Raw genomic sequence first — 20665 nt, 5'->3', positions numbered from 1 at the left:
AGCAGAGTAGACCTGCAAGGTGCAGAATGAACTGGAAAGAACGGAGGGGCCCCTGTGCGGGAAGCAGGGCCACAGCACGGCAGCAGAGGCGGCCCCGCAGGAGGAGCGCGGGAGGGGGTGTGAGGTCCAGGGTCGCGGCAGAGCACAACGCCGACGCCGCCCGCCTGAGGCGGCAGGAGACAGATCTCGTACACGCCACACGAGCATCAGGCAGCCAAGGGGCCACGCGTGGCTCCCGGAGGTCCCAAGGCTGGGGGACCACACAGCTTAGCTGGCACCTAAGGGAGAAGGCAGAAGGGAGGGAGGTGGGTGGTACACGGGCAGGGAGAAGCCTGGTGGCCCAAGCAGAGGACATCTGGGAGACGAGGTGCGGGAGGAGGCCTCCCGCCCGGATGCTCTTACCGCTTGGTTTCCATTGGGAAACCGCACCTGTGGGAGGAATTGATTTCACTGCAAAATCCAGAATAAGGCACAGATGCTCCTTTCCAGTTTTGTGGCCTCATTTAACTGGAGCCCCTGCTGCGTGGCAGACAGTGTGTCGAGGCCTTGGCTGGGGAGAAGGGAGAAAAGAGAGGAGTGAGGCACGTTTCCGAGTCTTGGGGAACCGGCCTCGTGGGGCCCCGAGGTGAGCACGCGAATGCGGGTTTGGGTCTCAGTTTCGTCATCATGCGGCCAACCGGTGTGCCGGTGACGGCCGCATTCCTCCCCGTTCTCACTTTCTAAGAATCTTTGGTTTTGCGAAAGTCGTTCTCGGCGTCCGAAGCCGCAGAGAGCAGCTTTGTGTCCAGGCAGGCGGCCGTGGGGAGCGGGGCAGGAGACCCCGGGTGCCGCTCCTGCCGTCCGGGGCTGGCGGTGGTGAGGACCCTGCTGACGCCCACCCCGGGGACGGGTCTCCTCCGGCCGCCTGGCCCTCTCAGTGGCCTCCTCCAGCCTGGGAGACGTGTGTGGCTGGCCGGCGGTCCCGCTTTTCTTCCGGAAGTGAGAGCGTTTTGCTGGAGAAACCCGGTCAGCCACACAGCGTCAGAATGCTCTCCTCTTGCCAGTGCACTGGGATCTTCTGTCTCTGGTGCCAGATTAATTAACTTTCGCTTCCTGTTTCGCTGCATCACTAGGGGCGCGGATATCCCCTAACAGTGGCTTTCCTGTTCAGTATCTTGAACATGGCTCTGACCTGACAAGGCTCCCAGCTCTGCAGCCCTTCACCCCGACTTGAGTGTTTCCTTTGAGGAAACTGACCTGCACTGGTGCCTGGCCTGCAGAGATGCGACCTTGCCCTGCGTGGACTCCAGGCCTCGGCCTGCCCTTCCCGAAGTGGGGAGCACCGAGGGGATTTATGCGCAGGACCGCCACCTCATCCCCAGTCTCCCTTGGCTGTTGGGGCAGGAGTCCGCCTGCCCCACTTTCCCTGCTGCCTTGTTCAGAACAGGGAAGCGTCGACTCTCAAACGGCAGGAGGCGCGTTCGCTTGTGACCCTCTCGAGTCCCCTGACACCGAGGGCGAGGGGTAAAGCATGGCCGGGCAGCCCTTTCTCCTGACTCCCTGGGTCTGGGATGCTCCTGGGCTGTGTCTGAGGCCCCCGCCAGAGCTCCTGCTTTTGACATTTTGGCATCAGAAACCCATCTTTACCACCTTGTGGGTCAGTTGCCAAGAAGAATCCTTATTAATTACCTCATTGAATAGTCCCCTGGCCCTGGCCCTGGTTCACAGAGATGACCACAGGTCCATTGGGAACCTGGGAGGGAGAAGCCAGACCGTCTCAGGAGGCTGTCAGCCCACGGGCTCTCAGAATAACCCCTTGCCGTTACTGGGGGTGGGCCAGTGAAAATAGGATGAACTTACTATTGTTTTCTTAATATAGGAGGCTGGCACCCACACTCCGTCAGTTGGGATTAAATATAGAAACGGGGGCATCTCCAATCGCCACCCACAGCGCAGGCAGTGGCTCTGGGCGCTGAGCTGCTCACGGCTGCTGCGGGTTTGTAGGCGAGCGTGACCCAGTCCGCCAGTCGGGCCTGGGAAAATAAATTTAAGCCTCTGTTTTTAAGCCAGCCGACACGCTGTCGATGCTTGAAAAACCCTTGAGCAGTTAAGTGTTAGATTCAAAAATATCTCCGGTACCCGATGTTTATCTGTATGTTGGGGGCTGAGCGGGTCTCATCCTCTGCCTTCCCGTGATTCCTGCATGGATGTGGAGTCCAAGGACAGCACGTCTACAATTTTGTTGGCATTTTTCTAGATGGCGAAGCTTGGGTAATGAGGACAGCCCATGACAGACTGTAATTTGCCAGGGCGATTTTCCCAGCACCGGGAGCACCTCTTGTACCTAAATGGGAAGACATTGACAAGCTTTTCCAGTGGGACCCTGGGCAGAGGCACTCTGGGGAAGGCTCGGGCACTTGGGAGTTTAAGTGCTGAAGAGCGAACAGGAGGTGGTGACAGTGTCAAGGACGGCTGGTGGCTTTGGCTTCTCTGGCCAGACTGAGGGCCCAGTAGCAAAGTTAGGGGGACACCAGTCGCGAACTGGTCAGGGGGGTTTCCACTGGGGAGGGTATTGTTCGGTTTTAACAAAATGTACTTTTCTCAGCGGACACATGGCTTGTGACCTATGGCGTCTTCCATCATAGATACTGAGCTTTGTGGAAACAGGCCTTGCAAACGTTGTCAGGACGGGATGAGGCCTTTCGTGATCTTCTCTCTGCACGGGCCACGCGACCTCATCATTTTGCCTTAGCAGCAGGTAACGAGAATGTCCCAGAAGCAGCCCCGCTCAGTGCTGTGTCCAGGGCTGTTCCTCACCCCACCAGGAAGAGGGGACAGGCAGCTTGAAATCAGCATCTTATTACAGTCTCGACTCTTACGAGATCAGCTCTCTTCCCTCTAAGTGGACAGCAGAAGTCACTTGACACGCAGGACCCCAAAGGACCACGGCATCCTTGCCTTGTCTGGGAGCGGCTGAAGTACGCATTTGTAAGAACAGAGACGCTGGGGGCTGCCAGGAGCCGCGGGCAGGTTGCCAGCGAGGCCTGTCTTCTCTGGCAGACCTTTCCGCCTCCAGCTCTGATGCCACGCTTCCCTCGAACGCTGTGGGCACCAGGAGACCTCTCTTTTCAAGGCCAAACCCTTGAGCTGTGGACAGAGCTTTTCCATGTAGTGAGCCCTAGAGTCTGCCTCGCCGTCCCTTCTTGTCGAGCCTGCCGTGGCCTCCCTTAGAGGCATGGGTTGACGGACGTGGGCAGAGTTGGTCCAGGTGACAGCCTTCCCGGAGCTTGGACCCTGCCGCCCCCCTCGGCTGTCCCCCGCAGAGCAGACCTGTCCTGCAGTGTGGGTATTGCTGCCCACCCTGACTGCCCACTGCCTCTGTGAGTCACTGTTCCCAGTACCCGGGTTGAACCCCCAATTTGGGGCACAATCTCCTAAGAGACACGCGTGCTGCCACCATGCCTGTGCCCCAATCTGGGTCCTAGAATCTGTGGACTCCATCCATGAGCGGCCTTGGCTATAAAATGCCAGCATTCTGTGTGAGGTTTGCAGCTGTCCCAACTCAGATATGTATGCTAGCTCTTGGGGTCAGGGGGAGGCTATCTTTTTAAATGTCACCCTCAGCAGACGTAGCAGGTAGTTTTGAAGACCAGCCTTATCTGACAGATCCCCTGACACAGCTGGCTCTGGACCAGATAAGCAGGCCCTTGTGGTCTCAGCAGCGAGTGACTGTGGACCAGACTGTTACCCAAATACGGACCCTACGGCTCTGACTGGAGCAGTGTCCCTGAGTTGAATGTGATCCGTAGCTGGCGATCCTTCGTTCATTCATTCATTCGTTCATTCGTTCATTCATTCATTCATTCAGCACGACCCTTTCCTGAGCACTCTACACCAGGTTCCGAATTGGGCGGGGACACTGTCAGGCATGTCCCCACCTGGTGCTGGCCTCCATGTCACATGTGATACAGATGGTCTGGGGATGCAGCTTGGGGGCTGACAGGGGCATCTGGGAGCAGGAGGTCACCCAGCTGCTCCTGTCTTTCTCCGGAGTCTGTCCCAGGCTCAGAGCCTCTCCTGGTCAACACATGCTCTGGATTCTGCAATATTTTTTTTTTTTTTTTTACATTTTATTTATTTTGGGGAGACAGAGAGAAAGAGAGAGAGAGAGAGAGAGAGAGAGAGAGAGAGAGCAGAAGTGGGGGAGGGGCAGAGAGAGAGGGAGACACAGAATCAGAAGCAGGCTCCAGGCTCTGAGCCATCAGCACAGAGCCCGACACGGGGCTCGAACCCACGAACCATGAGATCATGACCAGAGACGAAGTCGGACCCTTGACCGACTGAGCCACCCAGGCGCCCCTGGATCCTGCAATATTTTGAATAACCGCGAAGTCACTTGGGGAATCTCTACCTGTAAACTGGGCCAAAGCCCAGTTTGAAGGAGCTGAGTACGTCCTTTGTCCCTCTATTCTTTTATTCTTAACGGCTTCTGCTTTTCCGGACTCGTAAACAAGAAGTTGGTTGTGGGTACTTCCTGCATTCCAGACATACTTCCAGTTCAGACTCTGCCTTTCCCGCCTCCCTACCATCCTCCCCGCCCCCCAGACCCTGAAGTTGATGCCACCGCCTGGTGGCTCACGGCTGGCAGCTTTGGTCTCGAGACCTTCCACACCCACACCCACACCCGCTAATTTTACTGCCACCCCCACCTGTCACCATGGTCTTGCTCTCTCTCCGTATCCCGCCTCGCTTGGGAATGCCGCCTCAAATCTCAGGGTTGCAGGTCCTGGATCGAGAGGCAGCGCGGCGTGGCCTCTGGCACCCCGTGACCAGGGGCTGGTCCCCACTCTACCCCAAGCGAGTGCTGTGTCTTTCGAAAATTGGCGGCCATGATGTGCCTACCTCACAGGGCTGCTGTCCAGGGAGCGTCGGTGTTCATTCATTCATTCCTGCGCTCAGTATTTACGGAGGGCTTGCCAGGGAGCAAAACAGAGTTGGCTCCCTCCAGGGCCGACCCAGCCCATGGGACTGCGGCGTGCTGAGCGGGGGCTGCTTGCTGCCACCATCATTGTTTCTTCTCTGCTCTATTCCCACCTCCCGTGCCAGACTTCGGTGTCTCCTCCTCCGTTTCCTCCCAAAAAGTCCTCCTCGTCCCTGGCTCCTCAGGAGGACCCCGGCGGTGGCGCCATCTGAGAAAAGGACAGCCACACATAATACACGTTCTGTTACAGACATCTGAAATCTCCTAGTTAAAATGCCCCAGGTGCCCCCCGCCCCAGTTTCTGCCAGGACCTTGCCTCTTCACCGTTCGTGGCTCCAACTCTTCCTAGACTCCGGGATCGGCATTTTCTGAGTGTAAATTTTTGCCGGTGCCCTGGTGTTTCATGGCGTATACAGCCTCTCTCAATAATACTTCACACTGAATGAGCTTTTGTTGGCTGCTCAAGGAAAGTTTACTTATTGTACTTAGAGTAAGTCTATGGAAAAATGCCTTCTGGATTCAAAACCAGGGAGCAGGGCCCCTCGTCCAGCTGTTGGAACAGCTCTATTCTTTTTTTTTTTTTTTTTTTTTAATGTTTATTTGTTTTTGAGATAGAACATGAGTGGGGAAGGGGCAGAGAGAGAGCTCCCTCTCCGGAACGAGAACCCGGAGCAGCCTCCAGGCTGTGAGCCATCAGCACAGAGCCCGACGTGGGGCTCGAACCCACAGACCGCGAGATCATGACCTAAGCCGAAGTTGGACACCCAGCCGACTGAGCCCCCCAGGCGCCCCGGAACAGCTCAGTTCTTTGTGAGGCAAACCGACCCAGGAGAACTCGGTCTGTGGGCTCTCCCTCCGCAAAACTGAATGCACATGCACACACACACACACACACACACACACACACTCCCAGACACTCCTGCCCACACATGTGTAAACTCCCGCACACGCGTGCACATACACGCTCCTCCCCCATGTGCATACGTTCCCACATGTACACGCACGTGCACGCGTGCACACCCCGAAGCCACACCATGTCAGGAGGCGGTCCGTGGGTCTCAGACCTGCTTCGGTGCCCTCTGTGGTTCGCACATGTGAGGGGATGCTGTCACTTGGACTCCACCCTTGTCCCCTGAGCAAAGTGTGTGATTCTCACTCCGTTTCCTGACATTCTGGGACATTTCACTTCTCTTTCCTTTTCTGTGTCTCTTTCAGACCTCAGATCTCTAAAAAGTCTCCAATTAGGTAGGTGTTGAGTTTCACAGACCTTCACTAGTCCTGTGTCTCGTAGTGGTAGCTGCTTTGCCGGGCAGCACGGGGCTCGTCCAGCGTGAAGATGTCGTTGCCTCTTGTTCCTGCGGTAGCCGAACCCGGGACTCAGAGGGCGCTCTGCCCTCCCGGGGTCCCCACCAGGCAGGGGTGATGGGGCAGTCAGTCCCAGGCCATCTGAACCACCATGCAGGGCCACACTCACACTGCAGTTAGGTTCACGCAGAGGCTGAGTGATTCCCCCCCCCCACAGGGACACGGTCCATGCTGAGAAGCACCGTGACTTCCCCGGGTTCCGTGTTGTGTTTTCCCTCCTTGGAGTGCTGGGCTGGGGACGCCTGGGCTTGCCCCACCTTCGCGGAGGCCCCTGGGATGGGTAGGAAAGCCCCAGAGCCTCGGGGTGGGCTTAGGGGAGGCGCCCGTGTCTGTTTCCAGTACTAACTCTACCCAGCGGAGACTCCTTGCAAAGCAAAGTATGACCCCTTGTCTCAGACCTTCTAGCCGAGCTGCTCGAAGGCCTGAGGCTCCCTGGCCTTGCTGGAGCCCCCAGCCCCAGTCGCGTGGAGATAAAACCTGGTGCTGGCAGTTCTTTCCTCTCAAAAGAGCCATTTCCCCAGCATTCTGTCTGCAGTCTTTGGCATCGGACCAATGTGTGTCTGAGCGTCTGTTGTTCATTTGAAAAATGAGGCTACCAATCCCTTCCTGCTTGGACTAACCAGATCGATGCACCGGTTATCTCTGAAGGCACCTTTAAAATGGCAGGCCGCAGCTCAGTCTCCACTCCTCATGGTCGTTCATCATTACCATCATATAGCAGTACCTTCTTTTAAAAACTCCTGGTAATAAAAGCATTGTTTTTCATCTGGAACACTAATGTATTTTTTTAAACCTTTGTGTTCTGGAAATGCTCAAATATGTACAGACGTGGAGAGAAGAGTATACGGGACCCCAGGTTTTCCTCTCCCAGGCAGAGACAGACCCCTCTCTGTCTCCCACATTCCTTAAAAAAATTTTTTTTTCAACGTTTATTTATTTTTGGGACTGAGAGAGACAGAGCATGAACAGGGGAGGGGCAGAGAGAGAGGGAGACACAGAATCGGAAACAGGCTCCAGGCTCCGAGCCATCAGCCCAGAGCCCGACGCGGGGCTCGAACTCCCGGACCGCGAGATCGTGACCTGGCTGAAGTCGGACGCTTAACCGACTGCGCCACCCAGGCGCCCCTCCCACGTTCCTTTTAAGTAGCGTCGTCTGTGTTGGTGCGAGGCCTCTGGTCCAGTACGGAAGGGACTTCTATTCTTTTTAGTTATATCATATTTTGTTTTCCCCCACACAGTAAAGAGAGTTTTAATTAGTCACCAATGTTTAAAAATTGGTAGATTCTTCATAAATGTGTGGGTTTGAGTCTTGCCTAGAAACATCAGGAGGCTGGTAGCATGGGCCCTCATTCCTGGGGGTGGGAGGCAGTAGGCGGGTCTGGGCAGCGGCCTCCTCCCCTCCCCATATCGCCTGCCTGACCCCACTGGCATCCGAGTCTGTAAGCCTTACCGTAAACACGCTTCCCCTGTGAGCCTGGCTTTCGTGAGTGGGATAGAGTCTGTTTTCTGCCTCTCTCCGGGTTTTTAGAGGCGTTCTGTATCCTAGGGTGAATGTACATAGCCTTCTAGGATTTCTGATAGATACCACTCTGCTGCTTTTGTAGGTCAAAAATGGTTGACTCTTGGCAATCTCCTGTAGCTCAGTCTAAGACAAGACACGGTTTAAATGTTTAAATAGGGGGCGCCTGGGCGGCTCAGTGGGTTAAGCATCTGACTCTTAATTTCGGCTCAGGTCGTGATCTCAGGGTCGTGGGATCGAGCCCCCCATCGACCTCTGCACTGACGGCATGGAGCCTGCTTGGGATTCTTTCTCTCCCTCTCTCTCTGCCCCTTCCCTGCTCTCTCGCTCTCTCTCTCAAAAAAAAAAAAAAAAAAATCAATGTTTAAGTATGAAATAAGTATGATGTATCGTACGGGGGGTGGGGCAAGAGTTGGGGGTGGGGAGACTAGCGGCTGTGCAGTCATGACCCCGTCAAGTTAAAGCATGGCAGTGAGCAAATGTCTGCAGCCTGAGGTTTTGAAGACAGCTTGACCTTCTGTGAGCCTGCTTTTCTTGTTTATTTTACGTAACAGCTTTATTGAGGATTCACATGCCATACAACTCCGCAGTTACAAGTCGTTGATTTTTAGTGTGTTCCCAGCTACACAATCAAACCACAGTCAATTCTAGAACACTTTCATCCCCCCAAAGAGGAGCTCCACACCCATTAACAGTCCCTCCCCGCCTCCCCCCGATCCACCAGCCCTAGGCAAACGTTAATCCGTTTTCTGCCTCTCCGGATTTGCCCATTCTGGACCTTTCTTGTAAAGGGAATCCTACAACATCTGGTCTTTTGGGACGGCTTCTTTCACTCGGCATCACGTTTTCAAAGCTCCTCTGTGATGTAGTGCGGGTCCGTGCTCGGGTTATTTTTCCTGCTGGATAATATTCCATCCTATGGATGTGCCACATTGTCTTCATCCGGTCATCAGCTGATGCACATCTGAGCTGTTGTGAGTAACGCTGTCACGGAATCCGCGTACAGCTTTTGTGAGAACGCGAGCCTTGAGTTCTCTTGGGTGCATACCTGGGAGTGGAATTGCTGTGTCGTATGGTGACTCTTGTCAGCCTTTTGAGAAACTCCTGGCTGTGTCCAAAGCAGCTACGCTCTTTCCATCCCCATCAGCGATACGCGAGGGTCCTGATTTCTCCACGTTCTCACTTGGCATCTGACTTTGGGTGCGGCCATCCTGGTGGATTTGGTAACAAAACCTTCCCGAAGGAATGTGATCTCTGTAGAGGGTAGAGAAAGGATCGTCGTTTTGTCAGCGGCCTAGGCCATCAGCTGTGGTGATTTTCAAGAGCTCCCAAGGAAGCCAGGTTTACATCATGAGCTCAACATGCCCCGATCGTGCACCCCCGGCCCGGCCCAGCGCCGGCTGCGGGCCCTGCCCGTGGGTAGCGGGAGGGCTTTGTCTCTTATGACTTGTTCCCGGGGTGGAAAGTAGCCTCCCCCTGTCTCATCTGCCATGTGGCCATTCTCCATGCAGGTGTCACCATGAAGCTCATGGACGAGGTGGCTGGGATCGTGGCCGCACGTCATTGCAAGACCAACATAGTCACCGCTTCTGTGGACGCCATTAACTTTCACGACAAGATCAGAAAAGGTAACGGGACTCTGCTGACGGAAGGCAGGTGGCCTTTGGCTGTCGGGCTCCCTCTGCCGGTTCGCTTTTGGTTCGTGCCCCGTGTCGCCAGCGCCCTGGTGTCCGCCCATTTGCCATGAGAGACAGGAAGCCAGAGTTTTGTGCTTTGTTCCTGTAGTTGCATCCGTGAGGCTAGGATTTGCTCGTTTGACTTTTCAATCTGATAGACTTATTTATAACTCGTGTTGGGGGCCCTAATCCTACTCAAGCGCACCGTGAACCCATCTTCCGAAAATGCTCTGCGAGCGGAGCCCTCTGATCATCTTATGTGCACAGTCCTGGTGACGGTTGCCAGCAGAGTTTACGCCACTGTGCACGTTTCCTCTGGCGTTGGAATAACCCTTGATGTAAGTAGTGGCGGGATCCGCACCGAGAAGCCCAGGGACCGCAGTCCTGGGCCAGTCCGCCTGTACCACCCGGGACCGCTGGGGTTCGTCCTGTCCCCAGGCCCAGCGACTCGGCCGCCACCCAGACGGCGCCTGCTGTCTCCCTGTGCGTTTGCCACCACAGGAGACAGAGCCGGCTCATCTCGCTCGTCCCGCGTTGCTGCTGCAGGTGTGGAGCGGCCGTCCCCTCCCGAGACACGGTGATTTCAGTGTGTGTTGTCTTCCGAGGTGAGGCTCCGTGCCCCAGAAATGTAGCCCTTGGCTGCAGGGCTGCGAGAGCCTGGCATTGATGCTGGGTCAGCCCTGTTGTGACTGCAGCCTCGTGGGGAGAGCTGTCGGGTCAGACCGGTCCTGGGTGGGGGTGGGGGGTGATGACAGGCACGCCGCCGAGCGAGCGAAACAGTGCCCCCCCCCCCCCCCCCCCCCCCCCCCCCTCACAGACCCCGAAGGGCCCCGGGCCAGCACGGCCACGCTCTGTCCTGCAGAACACGGCAAGCGAGTGAACGTCCTGGAATGGGGTGGGGGGCGGGGGGGGCGCGTGCCCGCCCTACATGCTGGGAGCTCGTTAAGCATAGCCGAGTTGGATTTGGGTGCTCTGAGGGGAAGGAAAAGGTCTGCGGTGCCGCTCCCTCTCCTCTGCAGAATCCCTTCGTAACTGGTAGGTGTTTGCCACAGAGACCCCAGCGCCCTGTTAGAATTTACCCCAGGCGAGCAGCCTTGCCTGTCTTGGCTTGTCCTCCGTGGGCCGCGGGTGTGGTGTGCGGCCGTGCCTCCCTCTCTCGAGAACTCCTCCCTGCAACCAGAGCCCCATTGTTGAATGCCGCTTCAAAATCCATGGTGGAAGACACCTTTACGGGCCGTGACCTTGCTCTGTTCAGTGTCTCCTGAGTGCCCTTTGAGAACCGCCGACCAGGAAGAGAGACTTTTCTAGAGAATCAGCCAGTTTGCTCAGCATCAGCCCGCTCAGCAGATGTGGTCCACAGCTAGGGAAGCCTCCAGAGAATGAAGGCTGACCCCCCCCCCCCCCGACCACGTCTTCACCCTCAAGCCCTTATATGACCAGGGTTAACTTTTGGGGATGGAGAATGATTGGCATCTGGTCCGTAGGAATTAGCAATTTTCAGGGAACACCGTGGGCTCTACTTGGAGCAGAGAGCGCTTTCCGAGACTCACGTAGCAACGGCTGGGGCAGCGCGTGTGTGCGTTGCCTTGACGAACACTCTCCGTTTCTAAAAAGATACGCTTATTCCCAAACGCAGAGAAAACAGTCTTCATTTTCAGAAACTGTAGTTTCTGGCAGGACATTCTCCTCTGGACTGGTTTCCTCCAGCGGGCAGAGTGAGGGGTGGGCCGCGTGGGCTCGCCCGGCTGCACCCTCGGGTGCTGAGCCCCCACAGTCCCCGTCCGGGGCCCCTGGCTGGTGTCCCAGCCCTGGCCTGGAGCCCGTGCCGCCCCTGGGGAGCGGAGAGGTCACTCTGCTTTCTCGGGTCACGTCTCATTTGGCGCGTCAAGGACTGTGGGCCAAGCCAGCAGTGATGGAGTCTGGTCTGTTTCTGTGCCAATGTCCTCCAGGGGCTGTTAGACGCTGTCACACCTTATCTGTTGTTTTCCGGAGGAACGTCCCTGTGTGAAGCTGTGGGCTCCTCTGTGGGAGAGCCCGCAGCGATGTACCCAGGCAAGGTCTCCGTCCTGACAGCTCAGGGCCACACCCGCTTCAGGGACGGAATGGGCACACGTTGTCTTCAGTTCCATGGGGCCGAGGTCGCTGCAGGTGCGGCCACTGTCACGGGCTCCCGTCCTCCCACGTTCTTTGCTCCTTTTTGGGGACATGCAGCGTGAGGCTGGGGGGGCCCTGCTGGCTGTAGGCAATCCAGGGGTGCCAGGAGCTCGCTGTGGGGGACCGGAGACTGACATTCCCGCTCGTTCTGCATTGATTTTCTGATGCAAACCTGCTGAGATTCCCGTGAAGTCCAAACGTGTGGGGCTCTAGCTCAGCCTCCAAGCTCCTGCTGTCCGTGATCCAACATCTCCTCCGCCCTACCAGGAGGGGGCCGGGAGAGCCAGGCCGGCCGGCAGCGTGGGACCCAGCCCTCTGCACCACGGCCAGGGCCGGGGCGGAGTTCAGTGCTCTGCACAGCGCTGTGTGTGTCCCAGGGCTGCACCACAAGGGACCACAGACCTGAGGCTTCAAACAGCAGACGTTCACTCTCTCACAGTCTGGAGGCCCCAAGTCCCCAGTCCTGGTGTGGGCAGGGCCCCTCCGGAGGGGCTAAGAGAGGACCCTTCCAGCCTCTGGTGGCTTGTGGCTCATGGCCACATCACTGTACCCTCTGCCTCGACCATCACGTGGCCTCTCTCTTCTGCCTGTTCTCTTCTGATGACTCTTGTCTCAGGATGTGAGGCTCACCCAGAGAATCCAGGAGGATTTCATCCTGAGATCCTTGACTCTGGGGCATCTGCAAAGACCCTTATTCCCAGCAAGGTCACATTGTGAGGTTCTGAATGGACTTTTGGGGTGCCACTGTTTGGCCCGTTACAATGCTTTCTCTCCTAACAGCTTGGTTCCGGGTAGATGCTAGCTCACTTCCCCTTTCACAAAATGGTGAGGTGGGTAAAATCTGTGCCCCACACTACCCCTTTCCCCACATGAATATGAGTCCTTCCCTTGCGAGAGACGGCGGTAAAGTCAGCACACAGCCCGGGGACCTGACACCTGAGGGCAGCCCCCCGGAACAGAATTGAGGCCCCACGCTTCTCCGGCATGGGGGCACCGAGGAGGGACCAGCGACGTTCCCATGCGTGGCAGGAGGTGGGGTCAGGCCCAAGACCCAGACGTGTGGAAATGACAAAATGGCAACGCTATAGTGCAGAACATGGAACCGCCCTCCTTCTTCTTGGGCATTGAACTAACTCGTTCCTGAGTCGAGTGTGAAATGAGATCAGCATAAGGACTATTTTTTTTTTTAAGTTTATTTTATTTTGAGAGAGAGAGAGAGAGAGAGAGAGAGAGAGTAAGCAGGGAGGGGCAGAGAGAGAGGGAGAGGGAATCCCAAGCAGTCTCTGCGATGTCAGTGCAGAGCCTGACACGGGGCTCCATCTCGTGTACCGTGAGATCAGGACCTGAGCCAAAACTAAGAGTCGGACACTTAACGGGGCTCAGCCACCCAGGTGCCCCCAAGGACCATTTTTTAAGTACTGATATTTCACAGAAAAGGCGCATGTAGGCGACGGAGTCGGTGGACATCCCAGGCCTGTGGTCACGGTGTGGCCGCTGTCCACAGCCAGCGCCCAGCCCCCGGGGCCGTGCCACCGCGCATCTCTGCGACGCACAGCCCTGGAGGACGCAGCTGTAAGAGGCCGCCCCCCCCCCCCCCGGGAGGGGCGTCCCCCACCCTCTGAAGGTTGATCTGACGCAGTGGAGAAAAGCCCAGAATTGTCGACACGTTGCCAGCCAGGCACGCGGCCTGTTTGTGAGCTCCCTGCAGCTGCTGTAATGTCTCACCACAGAACCAGTGGCTTAGAAGGTTCGTGCCCTCTCTTATGGTTCTGGAGGTCAGGCGTCTAAAAGCGGTCCCCGGGGACTTATTTTTATAGGGTCCCTTGCTCCATTGCTGATTTTTTTTTTTTGTTTAAGTTGAGACGTTAGAATGCCAAGGCAGCTGTGAAGGGAAGTAAAAGAGGAACATCGTTACCTTTGATGCCATGGTCTGGGAAGCCGTGGGCAGGAAAGCCTGAAGCTGGAGCTGTGTTGTGCAGAAGCCACGTCCCCAGACTCTTGGGTGGGAAGTGAGGGATCGCCTAGAAAATGCTTTGGGATGCAAAGCGGTTATGTAAGAAATGCCAAAGTTACTTCGCCATGTCCGTGCTTTTCTGAGAAAGCTACACTGTCGCTGCTCTTTTTGGAGCTTGAGCGCTGAGCTGTTTGAAGTGCTTGGCAGCCCCGCAGCTGTGGTAAGAGCAACTTTGTATTATTCTGTTTTCTTATCCTCTGTTTTCTTTTCCGAATCCCCGCAGGCCCCGCTGCGCTGGGGCGGCAGGGGCTCTGGGAGGTGGGGCCGGGCACCTGCCGGCCCCCTTGGGCCTCGCCACTCCGGGTGGCTCAGCCCTGCTCCGGGAACAGAGGAGCTGGGGTCGCAAGGGTGATTTACGCCTCGCTTGGTGGGGCATATGCTGTGCCTGCCCCACGGCCCGGGAGCTATACTTATCCCCAGTTTTCCGATCCGGAAACCGCCCGTGCAGCAGGGCTGCTCCCTTCCAGAGCCGGGAGGGCAGGCGTCCGGGCGCAGGCATCACCTCGACGGTGCTGAGCTTCCCCCCTGGACAGTCACGTGCAGCGCCATTCACTGTTGACGCTCCCTCGGCCGCCCGAGTGGCAGCCGGCCCACACAGCTGTGCGTGGACCTCCTGGCTTTCTCCAGCCTCTCGAAAACGTGGCTGAGCGTCCTTGCTGTCAGAGGAGTCCGGCCCCTGGCACTGGCCTTGGCCTTGGCCTTGGCCCGGGGCCCTTTTCCCACTGAACTGAGACAGAGGCAGGCACCTTAGCCTCCTGCCTCCGGTGCCAGTCGGGCTTTGCCTGGGGGGCTTTGCCTTGGGGGGGGGGGGGGGCCCCCCCGGGGCCCCCCCCCCCCCCCCGCAACAATTGCTGGCCACACATGGCTCTTTGCCTCCTAATTAAAGGTAAGCAAAATGGAAAATGGTCGCACCTGCCACATTTCCAGTGCTCAGTAGCCACGTGTGGCCGGCAGCCACCGCATCAGACGGCACAGAGCAAGGACATCCCACTATCGCCGAAAGTTCTGGGCAGTGCTGGTCTCTGGACCTTCTGGACTCCATCCCCGGTGTCTGACGTTCCGGGGGGAATTTCCATCAACCCTACAGTCATATAGACAGTCAGCCCAAAGCCGGGTGCCCCAGAGCCCCCTTGAGCAGGGCCCCACGACCCCGCGGCTCACTACAGATCTGGGTGCAGAGCCTCCCCGCGAGGCTGCCTGTGGTCCCAGGGTGCTCTCTGCACGCCATCTGCAGGGACACCCGCTCAGACCTCAGGGGCCTGGTTGGGGTTCCCCGGGCAGGGCCCGCCTCTTGGTGGTACGCAGGGGGCTCCGCTTTATTCTGGGAATTCACAAGAGGAATTTCACAGAAGCTCCAGCTTCAGTTCGGTATCTATCCGATGGTTGCACCGCCACACGGACGGCCGAAACGTACAAACTACAAGACAGTCGACAGTCGTGACAGTCCCGTCCCTTCGTTTTGGATACTTTTTAGCAAACTAACGCAGGTATTGACTTCCCGGGCCCTGGATGCAACAGCAAACTGACTTCCCTTCAGAAGCCCACTGGGTCTGGGGCTGTGTGGCTGCCGGGACCCTGGCCCCATTGTCTTTGGGATTCATTTGTTTTTACTTGGAACTTCGTTCACGTTTCTAGACTCTTTGTGTTGTCGTAGAATCCTGCTTCAAACATGGAAATGTCACGTTAAGTGCTAGAAATGTACGATAAGACCCTTTCAAAATAATACGCTCTCAGCTTTATAAGTGTCACCCTCCTGATTTTATAGTCACTAACGATGCAGTGTCAGTAGCGGCCCCAAGAAACTGGATTTTACATTCAAGTCACCCAGCGTAGCGTCTGCGTGGATAGCTGTATTAATTTTCCGTGGCTGCCGTGACTGCTTCTAGAAATGTGATGGCTGGGACAGCAAACCTGCTGTGTCCCAATTCTGGAGGTCCAAGTCCAACCCGGGTCTCTGGGATAACACCAAGGAGCCGGCAGGGGGCAGGCCCGTTCCTTCCGGAGGCTCCGGGAGAGAATCCGTTTCTCGCCTATTCACCTTCCAGAGGCCTCCTGCCTTCCATGGCCTGTGGCCCCTCCACCATCTCCACAGTCACCAGGGTAGCATTTCTCTGACCCTCTGCTCCTGCCCCCTCGTCTGCTTAGGACGACCCTTGTGAGGACATCGGGCCCCCCCGGATAGTCCAGGCTGGTCGCCACATCTCAGCATCGTTAACCTAACCACATCTGTAAAGCCCCTTTGCCACGGACGGTCACATAGTTCACAGGCTCAGGGGCTTAAGACATCTTCCGGGGCCACTGCTGCACCTGCAGTCCAAGTCGGCTCATTCCACTTGACACAGGTCATTTCTGAGCTCTGCCTATGAGCTCTGTAGACAGGACTCTCAGAGAACACAGGGGAACGACAAGGGGGTCAGCTCTTGGGGGTTTCGGGGCAGCATGAGAGGACGTGACCCTCAGTCTGTCCCAAGCCCCCCAACTGCTGCTACCAGGTACCTCTGAGGTTTGGGAGATTAGCAATGAGGCGACAGAGGCCACGAGCTTTCGGGCAAATCTCAGTCTCTTACAGGGAGTTGGTGCTGGAACTCGGGTCCGGAGGGGACTTTGTGTACCGATGTCCCGGGACCCGGTGAGCGCCGCTGAGTCCCGGCCTCTCGGCCCAAGCTTGCGTAGTGGGGATGCTGAGCTGTGGCCCAGGCCTCCCTCTGCAGGGTCTATTCATGCTGCGGTCACATCTCAGTGTCAGGTCTGGCAGAGCTGCTGACGTCCTGGAACCCGGAGAGAAAGGGCAGTGTTCTAAGGCTCAGTTACCCTGGGCTCCCCACAGGCTGAAAACGTAAAATGTCTCTTGCTGATGCAGTAGCCCGTTGTATTTATTTAGACAGTGTTAGAAGTGGCATCTTGGCCAGTGTAAATGCGCCTGCTACAGAAAAAGAAGAACGCTATTTGTTTTAACCTTGACTTCTCATCGCCACGTTGGTACAAATCTCCACCCGAGACACTAACGGCGTTGTGTGGGCTCACTCTGTGCTTGGTTTGGGGTGGCTTTTCCTGGAGGACTGTTAGGGAAGGACACTCAGACCTTACCGGAAATTTCTGTCCCGGGCTTGCATCCCCATGACATACTTAACGTGGGGAGGTGACCTCCCCGTGGCCGCATTTGCAGCCCACCATTTCCTCAACTTCCCCGAGAGATGTTACTCCTGTGCCTGTTTGCAGATGAGGCCACAGCACAGTGTGGCTCCCGGCTTGCTGCCTGCCCCCGGGGACCTCCCCAGCCACTGCAGCCTGTGGGGATGGCCGGCCACCCAGGGCTCACACCGGGCCTCAGAGAGCCTGCCTTTCATGGAGACGCTTTTTGAGAACGTCTGGCCGTTCCCACTTCAGCAGCTCAGAGGACTACTCCGTGCGCCCTCCTGGCCTCCGTCCCCCAGGCCAGGAGAGCGGCCCTGACACCAGGAGCCTGTCCTAGGTGGGCCTGTGACACCCAGCACCAGCAGCAGGTGCCGTCTTCCCCCTTGACCTGGTCATGCCTGGTCTTTTTCATTTTTTTTGAGGGAGAGACCACCCACGTGTGCACGTGCATACACATACATGCACACATGAGAGGGAGAGGGACAGAGGGAGAGACAGAATCTCAAGCAGGCTCTGCACTGCCAGTGTAGAGCCTGACACGGGTCTCGAACTCACAAACCATAAGATCATGACCTGAGCTGAGACCCAGAGCCAGACACTTAACTGACTGAGCCACGCAGGTGCCCCATGCCTGGTCTTTTAAATAAACAAGCTACTCTCTGGGTGGATTTGGACGTGTGACCTAGTGGAAAAGTCCCCAGGCAATGTGTCAGTGCTTTGGATGCTCGGCCTCCGCTGTCCCCTACGGAGAGCCTTTGAGCATGTGACTGCTGCGCCCAGTAGGCCCCCCTCTCTGCAGTTTCCCAGGCAAGTTGAGGTGGACAGGAACACAGGCTGGGGTCCTTCCCGGTCTCGGGTGGTCCTGCCCCTATACTGGGGGAGAGATGGAATGAGCCAGACCTTGTGGGAAAGAGCCTCGCCGCCCCATCTCCGTGAGATCTCTGGGCATCCTGGCCTCCACTCGGGCAGCATGCCTCTGGCTTCGTGTCCAAGCCCCATGCTCGCCAGTAAACCACGTCGACGTGGTGGCTCTCCAGCCTTGCCCGGCCTCCACGTGGTGAAGGGGCCTCTAGGATCCAGTGAGAAACCGCCCTGCATGAGCCTCGAGGAATCGGCAGGAAGGGGGAGCCAGCCCAGGCTGAGACTTGTGCTGGGTCTCCCAGTACCCTGCACATGATGGCTGCTGTCACCAAGCTCTGGGCTGTGAGCACCCTCCCCGGGTGACCTCTGGCCACATGAGATAGGAGTGGTGGTCCCTGGAGGTGAGCGGGTCCCCTTAAGTCACACAGCCCCTGGCTGGGTGTGGTAGACCCACAGACATGTCTGGGGTGCCTCCTTTGTGCTAGGTGCACTCAGGCATAGGGCGTGACCCTCCTCCAAACATGTGCACCTATGGGGTCGTTCAGTACACGTCCTTCTGGGGCGCCTGGGTGGCTCAGTCGGTTGGGCGTCAGGCTTTGGCTCAGGTCATGATCTCACTGTCCGTAGGTTCGAGCCCCGCGTCGGGCTCTGTGCTGACGGCTCAGAGCCTGGAGCCTGCTTCCGATTCTGTGTCTTCTTCTCTCTCTGCCCCTCCCCGGCTTGAGCTCTGTCTCTGTCTCTCTCAAAAATAAATAAACATTAAAAAAAAAATTTTTTTTTTCATAAAAAATAAATTAAAAAAAAAAAAAAAGGCCTTCTGGGGCGCCCAGGTGGCTCGGTCAGTTAAGCATAGGACTCTTGATTTCGGCTCAGGTCGTGATCTCACGGTCCGTGGGATCGAGGCCCAAGCCAGGCTCTGTGCTGACAACTCGGAACCCGGAGCTTGCTCCAGATCCTGTGTCTCCCTCTCTCTCTGCCCCTCCCCCTGCTCACATGCACATGTGTGCACATGTTCTCTCTCTCAAAAGAAGTAAATAAACTTAAAAAAAAAAAAAACCCATGGCCTTCAACTTGGGGACGATAGGACACTTCAGGGGTCTCCTGAACCCCTGAAATCTTAAGCAAAATCAGTCTGTTCTGTTTCTCTCTGGGGAACACATGGCAAGCACAGATTCTCGGAGGGTGGAGGGGACATATGATAGAAGGGACCCCAGGAGAGGCATCTATACCCCCCCCCCCCGACCTGCCCTGCATGTGCACTGGGTGCTGAGGCTCCCATAACTCAGGCAGGGCCTGGCGAGCCTATGGGTGGCCTGTCCCTGTTGGTCACATAGGCAGCTCCGTCTAGGGCAGGTCCGCTGACGCTTGACCCTGACGTGCTGCTCCCTGGTCTCAGCCCAGCACAGGTGTATGCTGAGTGCTCTGTTCACGACTCTACCCTTGTAGCTCACATAGTGCCACTTGTTACTGACCATGTGGCCTTCCTTCCCTCCCGGAAATGGCTGTACACGGCATGAAGCACTCCCTGTAAGTATGAAACTGAATGTGGCATGGAACATTCTGGTACTTTATAACATGGAATAACTGCTCCTGCTTCTGGTCTGCCCACACACTCACCTCTAACAGTCACCACGCTGTCTTGACTTGTCCGTCTTCCTGGGTCTTTAAACATGTCTTGTGGGGCCTGTCTCCTTGGAGCTAGGATGTCGGGGCTCCCCCGGGGTTGTTCAAAGGTCCCCACAGCCAGCACTTCCAGGGAGCAGGACTCAGCATTACATGCCAGACCTGGGCAGGGATTTCCTTGAACCCAGCCCGGAATGAGGCCATGCTGGGGCGTGGGGGTCGGGGAGCCCTGGTGGCTACATGTTGGTGGAGGGGAAGCCATGCATATTCCCTTCGCCTGGATGTCCCCGAGGGTTAGCGCCGCCTCATGGTCCAGAGCACCACCACTGGCGATAATAACGACCGGGCACAAGGCCAGCATGTGGCCCGTCTCGTGCTTCCCCGTAGTTACCCTGTGAGGCAAGTCAAGTCTGTTCATAGGAAAAAGACTGGGCTCCAGGAGATACAGGGCCAAGGCTAGATGGTAGGTGAGGGCCCACGAACAAGCGAGCCCCTGTAGGTTAGGAAGCAGCTGCCAGGGTGGATATTCGTGACCCAAGGGGCATGGGGAGCTCAGGGAGGTTGGGCTGAAGTCGAGAGAGAGGGACACCTGGCATGGTGTCATGGGAACGTATGACTTTGGACTTTATCACAGTCAACAGGCGAAACCACGCTGGTACAGGCAGGTGGTGAGCACCTGGGGACTCTGACCAGGGACAGAGCCATGGGTGTGTTGTGGGAAGGCAGTGGCTGCGGCTCGGGGGAGAGCTCTGGTCCCGTGAGCAAGCCTCACGGAGAGACGGAGAGCCTGGCAGGGCAGATGTAGTTTTGCTGGACAGAAGGGTAGGAGGGCAGGGCCCGAAGTGCGCACAGTGGCTCTGGGGGAGGTAGGACCCCGGTCACCGTGACGGCTGGCCCTACCAAGCACTCGAGGCTGCCACTAGACCGGCATCAGGAACGATGGCTGGGGAGCACGGAAGGGACCAGGGGAGGTAGAAGGAGGTTCTTCGGTGGCGCTTGGCCCAACACGGGGAGGCAGCCGCGTGGCACCAGTAAGGCCACAGTGTAGATGGTGTGGGTTGACTCGGCCTCGACGCTCCTGCAAGAGGGACGGAGCCAGCTCACCGTGCAGCCACCTGAAAGCAGGTTGGGGCCTTGCCCTCGGGCAGGCGTGTCCCCGGCATCCTTCCAGCAGACGCCGCCCCTCCCAGGGGGCACAGACCCACGCTTGGGCAGGGGGCCAGCGACCCCTCAGCTCACTGCTCACCTAGATGCCAAAAGTGAACACCTGCTCCCGAGAAAAGTGACCACAGGGGCCGCTACTAATGAGGCGCTGTGATGTCTCGTCATCTGTACGTCCTCGTAGCATTAGAGTGATG

The 20665-nt window shown here is 57.1% G+C and overlaps 1 protein-coding gene and 1 long non-coding RNA gene across 10 annotated transcripts in view; both read left to right on the top strand.

Moving 5' to 3' along the window:
• The window catches only part of ACOT7 (acyl-CoA thioesterase 7), a 102430-nt gene that overhangs the window by 64858 nt on the left and 16907 nt on the right, over positions 1-20665 (top strand). For all 9 annotated transcript variants that reach the window (XM_040459756.1, XM_040459744.1, XM_040459771.1 and 6 more), the window contains exon 7: positions 9356-9472. In XM_040459756.1, coding sequence (XP_040315690.1) covers positions 9356-9472 — 117 coding nt within the window. The remainder of the gene's footprint in view (positions 1-9355; positions 9473-20665) is intronic.
• On the top strand, positions 9480-12363 carry LOC121019965 (uncharacterized). The gene is made up of 2 exons (XR_005785837.1): positions 9480-9858; positions 9959-12363. It is a non-coding gene; the product is annotated as an uncharacterized LOC121019965 (long non-coding RNA).

This window comes from Herpailurus yagouaroundi, unplaced genomic scaffold (assembly GCF_014898765.1).
Source record: "Herpailurus yagouaroundi ecotype Mexico unplaced genomic scaffold, PumYag 77, whole genome shotgun sequence".
Taxonomy (NCBI): Eukaryota; Metazoa; Chordata; class Mammalia; order Carnivora; family Felidae; genus Herpailurus; species Herpailurus yagouaroundi.
The sequence above is the reverse complement of the archived record's forward strand: the minus strand, read 5'-3'. Positions and strand labels throughout refer to the sequence as shown.